Source organism: Vipera ursinii, assembly GCF_947247035.1.
Source record: "Vipera ursinii genome assembly, chromosome: 3".
NCBI lineage: Eukaryota > Metazoa > Chordata > Lepidosauria > Squamata > Viperidae > Vipera > Vipera ursinii.
In genome coordinates, this window is record NC_139516.1 from 37,381,590 (window position 1) to 37,400,783 (window position 19,194).

The 19,194-nt window shown below is 40.3% G+C and overlaps 1 protein-coding gene across 3 annotated transcripts in view; it reads right to left on the bottom strand.

Moving 5' to 3' along the window:
* Positions 1–694: 694 nt before the first annotated feature.
* Positions 695–19,194, bottom strand: part of MAGI3 (membrane associated guanylate kinase, WW and PDZ domain containing 3) — a 117,419-nt gene continuing 98,919 nt past the window's right edge. For 2 of the 3 annotated variants that reach the window (XM_083359734.1, XM_083359733.1), the window contains 6 exons: positions 17,686–17,871; positions 13,587–13,689; positions 8,824–8,926; positions 7,186–7,329; positions 4,668–4,806; positions 695–2,408 (listed from right to left, as the gene is read on the bottom strand). In XM_083359734.1, the coding sequence (XP_083215860.1) occupies positions 1,324–2,408; positions 4,668–4,806; positions 7,186–7,329; positions 8,824–8,926; positions 13,587–13,689; positions 17,686–17,871 (1,760 nt within the window). In that variant the 3' untranslated portion in view covers positions 695–1,323. Of the gene's footprint in view, positions 2,409–3,388; positions 3,476–4,667; positions 4,807–7,185; positions 7,330–8,823; positions 8,927–13,586; positions 13,690–17,685; positions 17,872–19,194 lie in introns of all 3 variants that reach the window. The other variant, XM_083359735.1, reaches the window with a different exon arrangement.

Here is a 19,194-nt window from a genome sequence, read left to right on the forward strand (position 1 = left end):
AAGTAATTATTTAAGTTATTGACTGTTAAGAACGTATTTTTATTTTTCTTAACTGACCACTGCCTTTCACTCAAATCCATTCAAAGGAAACCAAGTTCATTGCTAGAATGATTTTAAAAGATTAGAAGAGTTCATTGTTCTAGAGGTTGTCATCCAATGACCTATATGCCTGAAAAACTAATGTGCTCTACCCATAACATTCCTCCCATTGTGATAATCATGCACAAGCAAATGAGAAATTTCATAGAGACATTTTAAATTTGGAGGTACTTTTATATACAAACTTGGAAGCCAGGGTAACAGGCTTCTGTTAATAGGCACAAGGACAATACTTAAGAATTTTACTTTGGTGGGTAAGTTCTGATTTATTTTGCTTCTTGGGATTTAAGATTTTAAAATGTTTGAGCAAGGCAACAAATGTTCAAGTATTTAGCCAGCATTAATCCAAAAAACAACCAACAATAGATGGAAATTCATTTGACTAGCATGACAGAAATCTAAGAAACATATGCATTCATTGCACGTTTAATTTCTAATGTTAACGTGGTATAACAAGTATCAGGAAATATTTTGATTATGCGCCTGAAATGTTTGCTCTCATAATTTCATTCCATCAAATGTGATTTCCAAACTGCCCAATTCTAAGATTTAATTTGTATCACAGATAAAATATTAAAATCACCGTAGAATAAAATAGTAAGCTGTCACATATTTATTGATAAAGGGCTACTATCTTTTTAACAGTTATTTTGCAGGTTGAGAAGTTTGGGAAGGAAAGAAAAGATTTGTGAAAAAGGCAACTGAGTGCATGTTAACTTTCTGACTCCCCAGAGTCAAGAAAATCACACCCACCCTGCCTTTCCTTTAGCTGTGAGAACTTAGAAGTCCCTATGTAAACATGCAGCATGCCTGAGTAAACACCCATTTTAAAGAAAACCCTTTTCTGTGGCAGTGGAAAATGCAGGAAAAGATTCAATGGGCTACAGTAGATAACTTGGCACAAGAACAAGTAGTGAGTTATGATCCACTAATAGTAGGCATTAAATCATGTTCATTAACATACAATACTATCAGAAAATCTTAGCAGTGCAACATCAGGAGCAGCAGGACACCATCTTCAAAGGACACAAAAGACAACAGCTTTTGAAGAGTTTCTCATAAGCAATCCAAAAAGTCCTTCATGCAGCCTAATAAAAGATCAAATCAAATGTACTTTCCATTCTGTCAATCACAGTGTCTAAAAAAAATATGAGTTTTCTGGGGAAAAGTTTATGACTACATTTAAAAACCTGATTAAAATATGCTCTTAAAAAAGTTGGTCATTCAAACCCGTTTGTTAGTCAGACCCATTGCTTTTGTGACTCGACTTGTACTTGGTACTTTCCAAGGTCCAGGAACTATTGTTTTCTTTACCGGAGAACTCTCAGATTTGGACATTCCATCGTCTTTGGTTTTATCAGCTAGCTCCAAGTTATCTGTAAATTTGTTCAGGAAAAGAGGCTCATCAGCTTCAAGTCTAGAGTTTTTATCCACAGAAATTAGTGAATCATCAGGAAGACCTGACTTCTGAAATTGCTTAGAACTTTTCATATTCTCATCTTCCAAGATATTCTTTCCAGGCTGATTAGTCTTAGAAAGTGAGAGAAACTGCTCTCCTATCTTGGCATGCTGTATCTCTGAAGGACATTTTGAGTTCTTCGTAGATAAATTTGGATTTGTTATTTCCTTTGTGACTCCTAATTTTACCTTTTCAGTTTTTAGCAGCCTACTAGAACTTATATCATTAGCAGCTGTTTTACTTTGAAAGTCTAGGTTAAGTTTTTCTCTGCTTCTTTCTCTCTTTGGATATTTTTGGGGACTGACAGATTGATCTCTTTTCTCCTTGGCCAGGATTTTCTCTATATCAGCATTCTCAAAGATTCCCAGATTACCACTTTCATTTCTTTTTGGACTCTGTAAGTGGTCTAAGCAATTCTCAGCTAGATGTTTAGTTTCACTTTTCTTAGATGTATTGAATGGAAGTTGATTATGAGCTCCGGAAGGACTATTGCTCAACTTCTGGGGACTAGCTGATCGGCTTTTACTGGCTGCATTGCCCGATGCTAATTGTGCAGTACTGTGCATCATTTTATTATTTGGAATGAAAGTGTGGTCCCAGTTGTTCACTTGTCTTTGTGGACAAACTGTTTTCTTTATCTCCAAATGGTTTTCCATTAAAGTGCTTTTCTTTTCAGGCACAGTGTTCTTCAGTTTTTCTAGTTTCTCAGACATCTGACATTTCATTAGAGCTTCTGATTCTGGCAAATGAGATGCTTCAGATGTGAAAGCAGAATGTGATGATGAGGGAAGTGAAGTCTGTTCACCATGTGTTACACTTGAGGATACTGGATTAAAACTATCCAGACCACCTATATCAAAATAAAAAAAAATGCATAAGAGCAAAACAGTAAAAAGGTATTATCTATATCTAGATAATTGTAATGATTGAAATATGCAAAAACAACTTATACTATAAGAACCAATATATTTAAGTATGTTATGAGAAAATTTGGATTTCCAATGTATAATATAATGTATAATAAAACATGTTATGATAATCTATAATACAGGATAAGTATTCCTTCTGGAAACCTGGTTTCTATGTCTCAGTTCTTTCTCCTACAACAGGAAATCTCTGAAACTACATACACTTTCTTTTAGTCAATTTCAGTTATACTTTTTCTATATGACAATTAAAACACTATTTCTTTCTCTTGCAGATGGTTTTATTCTCAGAATATCTATTTTGTTCTTCTTATCCATTAACTCAGTTTTAATTTATTTACCACTGATTTCCATTTTGTAGCACTGTGTGGATTACAGATCTTTTATTCCAAGAACTGCAATCATGTAGGGCCAATCAAACCCCAAATATGGCCAATAGGGCACAAATCCTGACTAAATTAAACAGTTTGGCTATGTAAAGGATGACCACTAGATACTTAGTTCTCTTCTTCACCAATTTTTCACGTTGAGGGAGGGGAGAAATGGCCTCTCATTTATGTACCAGAGTTAGAGTTTCGTTTTCAGATTTTCCAAAAATAGGACTGTCAAAAAGGAGACAAAATGTAACAATGATGCTGAAGTATGTAGCAACTTTAATCAAAGATACATCAACAATATGTGTGTGGTAGGATGGAAAAAGTGATTGTTATAGCAAGTGGCCTGTGTCATTTCTAGTCCTTGGATAATGGACTAATATGTGGAATTAAGGATTTCTAAAATTGATTCCTCTATATTACTTGTGGCCTACACTTATCACAACTCATGTCAAATGTAAACTAGCTGAGTGAAAAGCTATTATTCAAAACAAATAAAAAGTGGCTAATCACAATACATGCCGATTTACCAAGTTTAAGGAAAGACCAAAGAAAGCCCTGAAAGCTTTAATGCTGCTCAGTTTTCACGTAGGAACACAAGCTGGAAGGAGCCAAACCTGAGGGAGGAAGAGAAAAAGCCCAGGACTATATACCAAAAATCACAGCAAAGAGTAAAAGAAATATATAATTTGCAAGCAGAGTGTAAGAATATGAAAGAGACTTATCTCAGCTGACTTGGATATTTCCAAATTCAGCATCCTATCAAAAGATTTTAGGATAGCCTACCACAATTCAGGGCCTTCTAGGTCCATTGGACACTACAAGTCCTTGAATTCCCTACCAGCATCGGTATATTGATTTAAGAATTTTCACTAGAGATGGTGTCTCTATCTCCAATGCACCTGGAAGGCACCTTGGAGAAATCTTAAGATTAGTATTATTCTTTTTAATATATATATTGAAAAAGTCTAATTGGTCAAATAAAGCATACAAAGCAGGGAAAAGAGAGAAGAGACAGTCCATCAGCGTTTTATCTGGTGTAATAAGCAGAGAGAAGACACAATAGAACGTGTTTTCTAGCTATGTGTATATGCTTTTCTGCATCAGCAATGGGGAAGCTATCTGACACATAAATTGTATGTTGAGAAGCTTATATTATCCTTTTTCCTTAAAATACCAGGTATCTAACACAGCTTTGAGTGCTTTTAAAATGGAAAAGCAAGATGTAAGCCAGTCATTTTGATATAAGATTGGTAGCAAATAAATTTAATAAATAAATAAATTTTAAATTAAGATTTAAAATCAAAGTTCACTTCCTACATATACTCCTGGAATTGAGATAAACCTTTAAGCCCATTGACCAGATCTTTGCTAAGTGAAGTGGGATAGATGGCTTCTGACAGTAGGGCATCTTCACTGGCAGCATTCCAATTATTGCATCCTTTCCTCAAGTAGCATCTTTATCCCTGTACTATGGTCTTGTAGGCACCCTTACTTTGCTCTTATGTTCTTATTGTGCTCTAAACTCATTCAAGATATTTCTGAAATATTCAGCTGGGTGCTGCAATAAATTTACACTGTACAATTTAAATCATTATTATTGTTGAATTATTTTAGCTGTCAATGTAAGCTCTCTGGAAAACAGTGGCTACAAGGTGAATTCCAATTGTAAGTAAATATTTAAATAGGACATTTATAATTTTCTAGAGTCTGAACATCTAGTTATTCAAAATTATCAATAAATACATCTGTACTGTGCAAAATATATCAGCTGTAGCTCATACACTCAGTAGTGGGTTCCCACCGTACCATGGTCTGGTATTAATCCAGTCCCTGGTCGCAAAAGGAGAAGAACTTTATTTCCTCCAGACTGAATCAATTCAATGGCTCGAGTATGGGTAATTCCTTGTGTTGGTTCACCATTGATTTCAACAATCTGGTCACCAACCTGAGGAGAAAAGCACCTTCATTAAGTTGTAAAACATATTTTCCTTGTTAGCTTTTGTTTATACTTACTTAAAAATTCTACATTATGTTATATTTAGTTGAAACCCAGTTAATAATATTGACATCACAAATTTAGAGTAATCCATAACAATACTTTATTTTTAATAAAACCTTGATTGCCCAGCAGGGACCACTCAGTTACTCTCCAGATAATTCAAAAAGATTCAAGCTTTATGAATTGTCATAAGGCTGCTGAACGGCGATAATAGAGTAGAACAGAACAGAACTGGAAGGGACCTTGGAGGTATTCTAGTCCTGCTCAAGCAGGAGAACCTATACCATCTCAGACAAGTGACTGTCTAGCATCTTCTTAAAAATCTCCAGTGATGGAGCGCCCACGATTTCTGAAGGCAAGCTGTTCCACTGGTTAATTGTCCTCACTGTCAGGAAGTTTCTCCTTAATTCCAGGTTGCTTCTCTCTTTTATCAGTTTCCAACCATTGTTTCTTGTCCTGCCTTCTGGTGCTTTGGTGAATAACGTGACCCCCTCTTCTTTGTGGCAGACCCTCAAATCCTGGAATACTGTTATCATGTCTCCCCTATTTCTTCTTTTCTTTAGACTAGCCCAGGGGTGTCAAACTGAATTCCATTGAGGGCTGCATCAGCATTGTGGTTGCCCTCAAGAAGCCGGGTGGGTGTGGCCAGGGTGGGCGTGGTCTACTGGGTGGGCATGGCTAGAGTGCATATGGCCTACTGGGTGGGCATGGCCAGCTCTACATCGTTCGCATCAAGGGTGCCTATGGGGGCCTGGGCAGGAGTGGGACAGATCTGAGGGTCTCTGGCAGAAGGAGGGTCTCTGGGCCAGGGCAAAGGCAGTGGGGGCTGTTCCCTCACTGTTTCCAGGATGGCTTTGCGGGCCACATGAAACCACTTCGCGGGCTGGATCTGGCCCCCAGGCCTTGTGTTTGACATGTCTGGACTAGCCAAACCCAAGTCCTGCCATTGTTTTTTGTATGTTTTAGTCTCCAGGCCTTTGATCATCTTAGTTGCTCTTCTCTGTATTTTTTCCAAACTCTCAACATCTTTTTTGTGATATGGTGACCAAAATTGGCTGCAGTATTCCAGGTGTGGTCTTACTAGGGTTTTATAAAGCGGTATTAATACTTCACATGATCTTGATTCTATGCCTCTGTTTATACAACCCAGGACTGTATTAGCTTTTTTGGCCCCTGCTGCACCCTGCTGGCTCATGGTCAAGTAATTGTCCACTAGGACTCCAAGGTCCCTCTCACAGTTAATGTTTTTAAGCCAGGTCTCGCCTAATCTGTACTTGTACCTTTGGTTTTTCCTGCCTAAATCTAAAACTTTGTTTTTCTCCACATTGAAACTCATTTTGTTGGGTAGGGTCCATTTTTCAACTGCTTTGAAACTCATCAAATTTGATACTCAGCGCATTTTGATAACAAAAATTTTGTATCAAACTAGAATTTGTCACTGTCCGCTGCCTTATGACTCACTACATTATTCCTTATGGCAAAAATCTGTTTGATACTCATGGCTGTTGGCGCTCATCGTACCTCCTGGAACCAATTAACAATGAGTACTGAGGTACCACTGCACTATGTCTGATCATTATATGAACCCCCAGAAATGTGAATACCACATGGGCCAAGAAAATGTGAACCACAATCCTAAGAAAGATGACTAACCAATTATTTGCAATGGCATTAGCAGATCTAAGACCTGTACAGAGGAGCATCTAGTTCAGCTACTGCAATGAATTCTATGAGAAAGAAAAGAGTTTCCAGAAAACAGGATTTTCCCTGAAGTTCATTAAGATATTATAGGGGGGGGGGGGGGAAAGCACATTTTCTTATTTGCTTAACGCACTACTTTTGTTCCAATGTAGGGCTACACTCGATAAGCATGTACACTCTTAAATACTCTTATTATATGGACTGAACATAAGAGATCTGGACAAAACTCCAATGTAATCCTTGAATTTGGTTACTGTCTCACTTTTCCTTCCATATTAGAGCAGATGTTTTAAAATGGTGACTATGTTCCAGCGAATTTGCATAATTACGGTACATTTTGTTAGATAGTATCTTTTCACAAAAATATAACTGAATTTTCCTGAGCAGAGTTAGTTCATTTAAATATTTCTGTCTCAAGAATTCCTTCCTCCTATTGCCAAAGCTTGGTTAGAGTAAACATGAGTATACAGTACAAAATTTTTGTGAAAATAACTATAAATTCACATTCAATGATAATGGCAGAGAATAGTATCAATACATATACATGGAAATATATTTTAAAATATCAAATTAATATTAAATTAGCTTTTAAAAATAATCCAACTAGGGCTAATACATACTTACATGAATTCTCCCATCTTTAATGGCAGACCCTTCCTCAGCAAGTCGAAGAATAAATAGCCCCATATTATACTCTTTTCCTCCACGAAGGCTAAATCCAAAGCCTCGAGGACCTCTCTCCAGTTCTACTGGATAACATCCAGGATTCTGTGCAAATAAAAGATTATGCAATTTAAAATTATATTGGGAAAGACTTTCAATTCTTTTTTAGAAAAAAATCAATTTCCGAAATTCAAAGAAATTTTATTCAATTATTAATGTAATGATATTTGCTATGTTTGACATTTTTGTAATACCTGTACTAATTCCACATGTAAATTATACATTCCCTGTAGCAATAGCAATAGCACTTAAGACTTATATACCGCTTCACAGTGCTTTACATCCCTCTCTAAGTGGTTTACAGACTCAGCATATTGCCCCCAACAATCTGGGTCCTTATTTTACCAACCTCAGAAGGATGGAAGGCTGAGTCACTCTTGGTCAGGGTCGAACTCCTGGCAGTGAACACAGTTAGCCTGCAATACTGTATTCCAACCACTGCGCTAGCATGACTCTGTAAATTTTAGAAAGCTATCACTTGCTGTTCCAAAAGGTTATAAACCTGCCCTTTTATGCTTTTCCATAACAAGCATGAGCCAAAAATTCAGTTCAAAAATCCTGGCTAATGTCTTTGATAACATCTTATTCCTTTTATTCTTTGTTACACATGGACATTTAGAATACTGAAAATTAGTGGGAGATAATGGCACTCATTTTTTCCACATTAAAATTTCAATACATAACAAAATGAAAATGGGGACATAATGTTAGGTATAAAATAAAGTGACATAAGCATCTAGACTGATTTGTAGTGATCAAATTCCATGGGACCCATGGTATCAATTTTTCCCATCAAAATCATTCACAGAATTTCAGGATTATCTTGAGGTATGTTCTCTACATTTTTTGGTGTTATCCTTTTAAATTTCCAATATATACCATATTAGAAATACTAACAAAATAGATTGAATCCCATCTTCAAGAACTAATTCACCATAGGGGTGAAGGCTTTTGCCTCCTAAGGACACTATAACTTATAGTGCTGAAAGTGTATTCTCCCAGAAAAATCACTCATCACAGGCAGGTCACAGATTAGGGGTAAGCTAAATATGATTCATTGAAGAAGGAAATGGTAAACTATTGAAATGTTCTGCCAAGAAAAACAGATATTCATAAGCAGGACAATGTTAGAAGATGACCCCCTTCCCTCCAAGTTGGAAGGTAACTGATAAACTAAAAAAGCATATCAGATGCTATTCTGATGAGGAGCAAAAAGTGTGATGCTACAAAATAATTTAACTAAAGCAATCTTTAGTTCCAAACATGGAAATGCCAAGATTAAATATTGATAATCTGAGAATCAATGAACTGAAATGAAATGAGTGACTTTGTATCAGAAGAGTATCAGATCTTCTATTGTGGACAAGAAAATCATAGAAGAAATAGAGTAGACATTATGATTAATAAAAGGAGTCAGTACACACACACACACACACACACACACACACACACACACACACACACACACACAGACTATTATTAATAGAAGAGTTCAGCTCCCATATAACACAAAAAAGTGTAATGGCTATATTTATATACCTGAGAGTGTGTGCTCCCTCCAAGAGACCCAACAATTTCAGTTAATGAGAAGTGCTTGTAATTGTTGTATTGTTCTTTTCCGCCATCAGCTTCTGTAGCACCCCTGAAGTATAAGGAAGCATATGGATCATTACAAGGACCTCTGTTGAGTTCTCCCTAAAGGAAGATTAGAATGAATTCCTAAAGGAATTTACCAAATATAAGCCAGGTTCCAAAGTTCAGCCATAAAAATATATTCTCCATATACAAAATTAAATGGGCTGTAGGTATTCTTGTGCAGATTTCATTTCTTGTATTTCCTGTTCAAATACTTTGAATTAACTTTGAACTCTAATTCATAACACTAAAGAATAAATTTTGAAATTGAAAGTACTGGCCAGAATGTGCCACAATTTCTTAAGAGGAAATACTGATTTCCCAATAGTCCATTTCCTATTAGAGTACAAACTATATTTTGAATGAAAGTATTAATACTAGGTTTAAAAAAGAAATGTACCACCAATTATCTTTCAGTTTAAAATGCTAGTTTACTAAAACAATCTTTAATGCCCTGAAGTAGTTATTTATTTGTAATGTATGAATTCTGTGAATGTTTATTATTTTCTCTCAAAAATGAATGTCCAACGTTTGTGAAAGTTGCACAAAGCTATGATAAATTTCCATTATTTTTAATGGACATATTAAAACACCTGCATTTTATAAGTATTTTAATACAAAAAAGAATAAATTTAGGTAAAGTTATACACAATAAATGCATAAAAAATTTGCAGAACATTTTTGATGAAACTGAATATTATATCAATAAGTAACTATCACTAATCTGGGTCATATTAAGACTGAATGATCTAATCAAATAACTTTTTCTGAGATTACTAGAGCTACATGTCAGAAGGAAGATATTCATTTACAACATCCATTTTTACACATGAATAATTATAACTTCTCACAGAAGCTCTTTAATCTTTTATCAGTTTTATTTTGTTCATTTTCCTCTTCCAGAGGATTTTTTCTTTGGCATTCATTTAAATAAATCTGCAGTCTCTGATCCATTTCCTATTACTACTGGCTTGAAATAAAAATAATCTTGTGGTATATTAATGCTAAATTTATTACTGCAGAGCTGTAGTTTGCTTCATCAGATACATCATGACAAGGAAATTACCGTATATACTTGAGTATAAGCTGAATTTTTCAGCCCACTTTTCGGGCTGAAAAAAATCCACTTCGGCTTATACTCCAGTGAACAAAAAAAAAGAACTGTCCCTTCGTTCGGAACAGGCTGCTGAGAGAAGGGAGCGGCAGAGCCTTGCAGAGCTGGCGGCAGTCCAGCGTTGTTTCTCCCCCTCGTGCGTGCGTGTGTCAGACCCACGGGAATGGCTGGTAGGGAAGCGGCATTCCGGCATTCCCCCCCTTCCTGTGTGTCGAGCCCACGGGGCTTGACACACAGAGAAACGCAAATGCCGGACTGCCGCCGCCTTTACTAGCCATTCCTGCGGGTCTGACACACACACACACACGCACGAGGGGGAGCACGAGGGGGAGAAACAACGCCTCTGCCAGCCCTGCAAGCCTCTGCCCCCCCGGCGTTGGTGGTCGAGCTCTTCGGAGCCGGCAGAGAATCTCCCGCAGGAGGAGGTCGCAGCTTTCTCTCTTGCTTCGGACTGCAAGGATTTAAACTCCAGGAACAAATCCCGATGGAAGTTTTTTTAAAAAAAATACTCCTCCGGGTCGGACAGGGGACCGAGGCTGAGGCCTAGGGGTAGGGGGGGGCTCGCGGACAAGGATGGGCTCAAGTGGAAGCCAAGCAGCCCTCCCGAATCTGGGCTTCTGGACGGAGCAGCCGGTGGTGCGTTTCAAAAAGCAGAAAAGTTGGATTTTGAACATTTCAGAGGCCGTGGGTCAAGCAGACTACGCTTTCCCGGGCGCTGCAACGGCACCCGTTTTCCCCGGCGAGTTTTCCCTACCTGGCCCCTGCAGAATCGCGGCGGCGCCCCTGGAGAAGCCTACCCCGAGGCTGCGGCCGATTTTTCCTTCTCCAGGCCTCTGCCGCCCGTTTCTGTCTGACACACACACACACACACGCACGCACGCACGAGGGGGTGAAACAACGCTCTGGGCGGCAGAGGCCTGGAGAAGGAAAAATCAGATTACCCCTTCCACACGTAAAACTTCCAGTTTAATTACAAAGGAAGAAGAGAGAAACTTAGATCAACAGCTCACCTTCCTTTTCCTCTAGGTTGCAAGGGGAAAAATAAAAATCAAAGATCCTTGGAAGTAATGGTTGGAAAAGTTTGCAAGTCTTTGGGAAAGTTCAAGAAGTGAAAGGAATACCCTCCTCTTGAAAACTGGAAGTTTTACGTGTGGAAGGGGTAATCTGATTTTTCCTTCTCCAGGCCTCTGCCGCCCAGAGCGTTGTTTCTCCCCCTTGTGCGTGCGTGTGTGTGTGTCAGACAGAAACGGGCGGCAGAGGCCTGGAGAAGGAAAAATCGGCCGCAGCCTCGGGGTAGGCTTCTCCAGGGGCACCGCCGCGATTCTGCAGGGGCCAGGTAGGGAAAACTCGCCGGGGAAAACGGGTGCCATTGCAGCGCCCGGGGAAGCGTAGCCTGCTTGACCCACGGCCTCTGAAATGTTCAAAATCCAACTTTTCTGCTTTTTGAAACGCACCACCGGCTGCTCCGTCCAGAAGCCCAGATTCGGGAGGGCTGCTTGGCTTCCACTTGAGCCCATCTATGTCCGCGAGCCCCCCCTCCACTACCCCTAGACCTCCGCCGGCGGCAGAGGCTGGATCCGCGCTCTGCAAGCCTCTGCCGCCGGCGGAGGCTGGATCCGCGCTCCGCAAGCCTCTGCCGGCGGCAGGGCGCGGATCCAGCCGGCGGCAGAGGCTTGTGGAGCACGGATCCAGCCTCCGCCGGCATGCAGGCAAATCCTGCTAAAGGGCTTTTCCCCCCCACTGGATCCGCGCTCCGCAAGCCTCTGCCGCCGGCGGAGGCTGGATCCGCGCTCCGCAAGCCTCTGCCGGTGGCAGGGCGCGGATCCAGCCGGCGGCAGAGGCTTGTGGAGCACGGATCCAGCCTCCGCCGGCGGCAGAGGCTTGCGGAGCGCGGATCCAGCCTCCGCCGGCATGCAGGCAAATCCTGCTAAAAGGCTTTTCCCCCCCCACTGGATCCACGCTCCGCAAGCCTCTGCCGCCGGTGGAGGCTGGATCCACGCTCCGCAAGCCTCTGCAGGGCGCGGATCCAGCCGGCGGCAGAGGCTTGTGGAGCACGGATCCAGCCTCCGCCGGCATGCAGGCAAATCCTGCTAAAGGGCTTTTTCCCCCCACTGGATCCACGCTCCGCAAGCCTCTGCCGCCGGTGGAGGCTGGATCCACGCTCCGCAAGCCTCTGCAGGGCGCGGATCCAGCCGGCGGCAGAGGCTTGTGGAGCACGGATCCAGCCTCCGCCGGCGGCAGAGGCTTGCGGAGCGCGGATCCAGCCTCCGCCGGCATGCAGGCAAATCCTGCTAAAGGGCTTTTCCCCCCCCACTGGATCCACGCTCCGCAAGCCTCTGCCACCGGCGGAGGCTGGATCCGCGCTCTGCAAGCCTCTGCCGGTGGCAGGGCGCGGATCCAGCCGGCGGCAGAGGCTTGTGGAGCACGGATCCAGCCTCCACCGGCGGCAGAGGCTTGCGGAGCGCGGATCCAGCCTCCGCCGGCATGCAGGCAAATCCTGCTAAAGGGCTTTTCCCCCCCACTGGATCCACGCTCCGCAAGCCTCTGCCGCCGGTGGAGGCTGGATCCGCGCTCCGCAAGCCTCTGCCGGTGGCAGGGCGCGGATCCAGCCGGCGGCAGAGGCTTGTGGAGCACGGATCCAGCCTCCGCCGGCGGCAGAGGCTTGCGGAGCGCAGATCCAGCCTCCGCCGGCATGCAGGCAAATCCTGCTAAAGGGCTTTTCCCCCCCACTGGATCCGCGCTCCGCAAGCCTCTGCCGCCGGCGGAGGCTGGATCCGCGCTCCGCAAGCCTCTGCCGGTGGCAGGGCGCAGATCCAGCCGGCGGCAGAGGCTTGCGGAGCGCGGATCCAGCCGGCGGCAGAGGCTTGTGGAGCACGGATCCAGCCTCCGCCGGCGGCAGAGGCTTGCGGAGCGCGGATCCAGCCGCCGGCGACAGAGGCTCGATCCGCCGTTCTGCAAGCCTCCGCCGCCGGTTAATACCCTGTATTCAGCTCTGGGAAGTGGGGGGAAGGGGGAGAGAGGGGGAGTTTGGGAGGAGGGGGAGCTCCACGGTGCAAAAATAAAGCCCTGCCGCTCTTCGCGTTGCTTGTCCGACTGGCTGTCACGGGACCGCACGGATCGCCTCGCTCCCACCGGCAGCTGATTCCTTCGAGTTTGGTCTCGAGCGATTTTGCATTTTCTCCAGTGCTGAAAGCCACTCGGCGGATCCCAGCCTCGGCTTATACTTGAGTCAAGAACTTTTTCCAGTTTTTGGGGGTAAAATTAGGGGTCTCGGCTTATACTCGAGTCGGCTTATACTCAAGTATATACGGGTAATAGTGAAATGCCAAAAGAGGATAAATGCAGGTTATTGTTTAAAAAATATACATACACATCAGGTAAGAAAAACATCATAGAAATATTTTTCTTCACAATATGAGGGAAAAGATCTGCATTCTAACTAGAAAATCTGAAGAACTGAAAAGTTCTGTTCCCCTGCTATCTTTGCAGAAAAGAAGTTAAGTATATAGTTTCATTTCCATGTTTATTTGTGGTCTAAAAATAAAGTTTGTACCTGTCATTAGACACAGAAGAAGCTGGAACTGGTCCAAGAACTCGATGCTGTACAATTGGACTTTGTCTGGCGGAGTTTGCTCCTGATGGGGGACCACGATGCTCTAATGAAGACACGAGTAGCTGATTAGATACACCAGGATATATTAGCAGTACTAAAATATTGCCAAGGACATTATTGACTTTCATTGTTTTATGTGTTATAAAATAATGTTGCCAGTCCTTGAAAAGTCCATCAAGCAGTATTGAAATGCATGTTAAGAAACTGATTTATTAAGCTATGTGTGTAAATTGTTGATTATAATAATAACATAATACAAACTTAAAGAAGGGAACAGAATGAAATAAAAGTGCAAGAAAAAAAGCAGAAAGGTAAGAATATATATAATAATAAAAAGTGATCAAGTAAACTAATTTTACATTCCTTCCTTTTACTTCAAAAAATCTTAATCTTTAGTTCATTAAAAAACTGTCATAGGATTTTATTTTTCTTAATTTATTCTTTATCCCATTGTACAGAGTTCTTCAAGGTTTTAACAAGCCTCTTCTATGAATCCAATAGGAAAAATATATCCTCGCTTGGGTGTCTCATTGTATTTCCCTTTTAAATTTTAAAACCTCAGCCAGGTTTTTTTTGTTTGTGGTTCCAATGAAAATAATTTTCTAAATCATTCTTCTGGCTCATCAGTTTTAAGTCCACTTTCGATACCATTTCTATCTTGTTAGATAAAATTTGTTCTACATGTGACATTGCTTCAATAACAACTTTTTTACAGAAGCAGAAAACATTACTGACATTGCCAATATTATGGCTACTGATTTCTGACTCCATTCTTCAAAAGTCCTCTTCAGTATTTTCATTGTTATACTATACTTTCATGTTGGAAGCCCCAGAGCACTTCTGTGGTAAAAGGATCAGCCGGTGACATCACTGTTGCCCAGGTGATGACCAGTTGGGGGCTCCTTTCATGTCCCCATTACGTTGTCCACCAAAAAGGTATCCATTTATTTATTTACAGTCACCTGATTTTGAGCAGCTGGGTTGGCAGGAGCAGGAGTATGATAAGTGGCACATCCTATGGCAGGAACTGAATCTCAAATGTGAGCCTGCCAATCATCAGCATCCTAACCTTGTGACCCATGTTACAATGTTTTGCAACCTTTTATAGACTTTCTTCTGCTTGAATACTTTAGTTCCTTCTAGTGTCGTTTTTGAAATAATGAAATTGCTTATCATTGTTGTCTTGTAAAAACCAAAACAGACTCTATTTCCCACAATAATCTGTTTGTTCTTGATAATTAATTCCAAAATCTTATTATAAACATTTCAGTCTAATCCTGCCAACTCCCAGCATGACATGGAAAACCGCTATCCTGAGGTCTCCTCATGAGGAGCAGCTGCCTATAGCACGTGGGCAATCTCCTTAACTGGAAAAGTTCAGGAAACTAGTCTACTCACTGCTTCCTTAGTCTTTACCATGGTCATATGCTCCACTTTAACAGACATATATTCAATTTCCCCAAACCTCCATGCCTATCAAGCTCCGGGCACAAACTATTCACTCTTACATGCAGATGTACACACATGTATTCTCCTATTTCCTTCCAGAAGTAGCAGCAAAAAAGCACACAAACAAGAAGGAGATGTATATTTTTGGAATATATTCCTGCATTGGAAAATGGGGGAAAAAAAGAAAAGAAACGAGAGAACAAAATTGGATGGCAATGAGAGCCAATTTGGTGTGGTGGTTAAGGCAACAGGCTAGAAAAAAAGAGACTGGAAATTCCTGCTTTAGGCATAAAGCCAGTTGGGAAAGTTTGGACCAGTCACTCTCTTTCAGCCCTAGGAAGAAGGCAACGGCAAACCACTTTTGAAAATCCTGCCAAGAAAAGTTCAGGAACTAGTCAACAGGAATGAAGACTGATTTCACAGCAGAGCAGAGCAGAGCAGAGCATGATAGATAGATAGATAGACAAAACAGTCATGTATTACAAAAATATTACATTTATTTGGTAAATAACACCTTCCAGGCAATGGCTAATTATAAAATTGATATTTAAAGGCATTCATCAGCTGAGTTTTCTGCAGTCATCACCTCTTACCTGGTCACTTCCTTTAAACAGTTTCTACTACCTTATCAGCCAATGTAAATAAAAACCTCTCAATTCACCAGCAATATAAAAACATCCTTATTTAACTATCTGATAAATAAGGCAACTCACAGAAAGTCATTATGTGAATTACAATATATCTATTGAATCAGTTTCTATTTTGTAATCAGTTTTATTTCACAATATTGTCTGCCTTTTGCCTTTCACTTAGTGATACTTCAGAAAACAAGACATTTGAGTAAACTTCTAAGGTTCTGCAACTTGGTACTAATAAGAAATGAAATTATATTATGTGGCAGTAATTCAAACCCAGAGGCAATAAACCAGAATATTCACATTTCATCTTTTTTAGTTTTAGCAATTACTTTCAGCTAAAAAAAATAAAATAAAAAGATTATAAAGTTAAAAACTTTAAATTACTTGCATAAAAAATTTCTAAGCTTACGCAGTAACAAATAAATGATTTAATATTCTACTTCATAGAATGCAACATTGTATAATGCATGTTTTAAATATGAAACCATCCTCTTGGCAAAATAATCAGAGCAAGCTTCATTATACAACTGATAGTAGTGTTGAAAAGCAGTCTTTCTTTAAAAAAAAACCTAAATTTGAAAACAAATTTGAAAAGCACTTTTCAAAAAAACCCACTAAATTTGAAAATAAACTGTTTTTACATATTTATAATGAATTATGTGTACAGGCAACAATTTTTGTCAGTGTAGAATGCTAAAAGAAACAGATCAAGGCAATAGCAAATCCCCTCTTAGCAAATACCAATAACAGGAAGATGGAAGAAATGAAAAGCATACATGCTCCTTGAAGCTACTATTTATATCTAACAGTATTTTCTGACTAAAAAGAGAAAATTGGATAATTATTTGGGATAGATGTAGTTGAGGAAAAGAGAGTGGCACTGTTTAGTTTCACACTCATTAATGCTTGTCTCTTTATAGAAGACAAGAATTTCTGATGAGAGATTATTTACATTCCAAATATAAAAACAAAAGGCTCCCTATGATTATCTCTCTTCTAATTACATGATGATGATAAAACCTAACAGAGGATCTGCAATGAAAATATTTTATATGATAAATTCCAACAACTTTGGTAGCCAGACCCCATACTTTGGAGACTTTGTAAGTTTAGCATCCACTATCTCAAACTGTCCCTGAAAAGGACTAATTAGCGGAATCAACCATTGAAATATAGCCTTTGTAGTTTTCCTGGTCAAGTAATTTAAGAGACTTCTAAACTGACATTTCTAAGACCTTTTTAGAAGCAGCCACTGCTGAGACTGCTGCCTTTTGGTACTGTCCATAGGGTTTTCATGGTAAAGATACTGGAGTGGGTTGCCATTTCCTTCTCCAGTGGATCACGTTTTGTCAGAACTCTCTGCTATGACCTGTCCGTCTAGGGTGGCCCTGCAGGGCATAGCTCATAGCTTCATTGAATTATGCAACACCCTTCACCACGACAAGGCAGTAATCCATGAAGGGGGATGAATAATTAGTGCAAGCTAATTAACACATCAATGTTGAAATGAATTTACTAAGAAATGGTACTGAATTAAAGTTTACTAGTCTGTACATGTAGTTTATTAGTGGCCTCAGACTATTATTCAACATCTCTACATTGTACCTGATGAACTAAGACATCTGTCAGTTACTGTTTCTTTCTAATTTTTTTCAAATAATTTCACTCAAAAGTTTCTTACACTCAATAGTTTCTTCTCAACATCATGTGGGAATAATACAGAATTTTGCAGGACTCCAAAAATACAATAGGACCAAGCAGAAATCCTTAAATATCTATATGATTGCCTAGCTGGAAATGAGCCACTAGAGTACAGTACCCTCAACCTTCAACCTACCTAACATATGCAAAAAATATTTTTACAACTATTATTGAAAAATACTGAGATTGCCACCATGTGGAAGACATGCAACTTGAGTGAACAGCAACGTAACAGTAATGACTATTTTTACCTTCTTCAGCAATAACAGTGAGTGTGACAGTATTCCCTGCATCTTTGATCAGCTGCACAATATTTTCATGTGACAAGTCGATGATTGATTGTCCATTCACTGCAGAAATTCTATCTCCTACTTTCAGTCTTCCACAATGATCAGCTGGACTGCCATCAATAACACGTCCAATCTTATGAGGAATCACTAGGAAATGAACACAGTAATATTCTGTATAACACCTTACCAGAAGCTTTATTTTATTATCATTTATGCAAGTCACAGCACAATTGCACAATGTCACCAGATTCATAACTTGATATTAATATTTATAGCCTAATTTATCTGTATTTAGAATTATTTTGGTTTTACACTGGCTAAATTATTTCTCAATGACTTCTAGAGTGATGGTCTTGTAAAGATGATGAAACTATTGTAACAGATTTTTAACTCTTTCCTACAGTTACAAAAAACCTGGATTTCCTTGGGAAAAAGAAAAGAATTATTTTAAATTAAATCTGTACAGTGATTTAATTTAAATTAAATTACAATTGAGGAGGGAAGGGGCAAATGTCACAACCCTTAGAACCTAATTCCAAGCAAAAACCAATAATCAATCATAAAAGGAGGCAGGGAGTAAAAGAGAAAGAAGAAAAACTCAGATGCAAAGTAGGAGATATAGGAAGCATACTCAGGGTCAGCTGCAAAGAATTAAAATGCCTATACACTAATGCTCAAAGTTTAGGGAACAAACAGGGTGAACGTTAAATACTAGTAGTACATGAGGACAAGTATGTTATAGTTGCCATTACAGAAACTTGGTGGGATGAAACTCACAACTGGAATGTACTGATAAAAGGATTCAAAGTATTCAAAAGAAACAGATCTAACAAAAGAGGATGTGAAGTTGCATTACATATTAGACATCACTTCCTCTCTACAGAGATGCACACAAGAAAGGATGAAAGCTTTCTAGAATGCATATTGTTCAACATACAAGGAAAAAAGAATGACATTGCCATATGTTGTGATTCAGGGTCAGCCTGTGGGTTTGGCAGTTGGGTCGGACGACTCAGAGGAGGAGGAGGGGGGTGTTGAAGAGCTTGCTGAGGGGGTTGAAGATCTTGCTAATGAGAGCCCTCAGCCAGGCCCCTCCCACCTGGTCACGACGGAGACCCAGCTGTGTGAGCCTGACAGCATGGATGAAGATGACCCACAGCTGGCCCTGTTCAAGGACGCCCGACGCAGGAGGCAGTCAATCAGAAGTAAACAGAGGAAGGCAATGGGGCACCTCGGAAGGAGGCAGAGAGAAGCCACGCCCTGAACTGTATAAAAGGGGAATGTGTGGGAGGGCTGGTTTGCTGAAGGCAACCACTTGAAAAGCTCCTGTTTCTTGGTTCATGTCTTGTTTGTATCAATAAATTTGGCAGGCTTAATTCCAGTCTCTTGCCTTCTTGTAAAAGGGGTTGTCCCTGCCTTTTCTGCCGGGCCGGTAGCAGGCTGGTACAGAACACCATAGGTGTATACTGC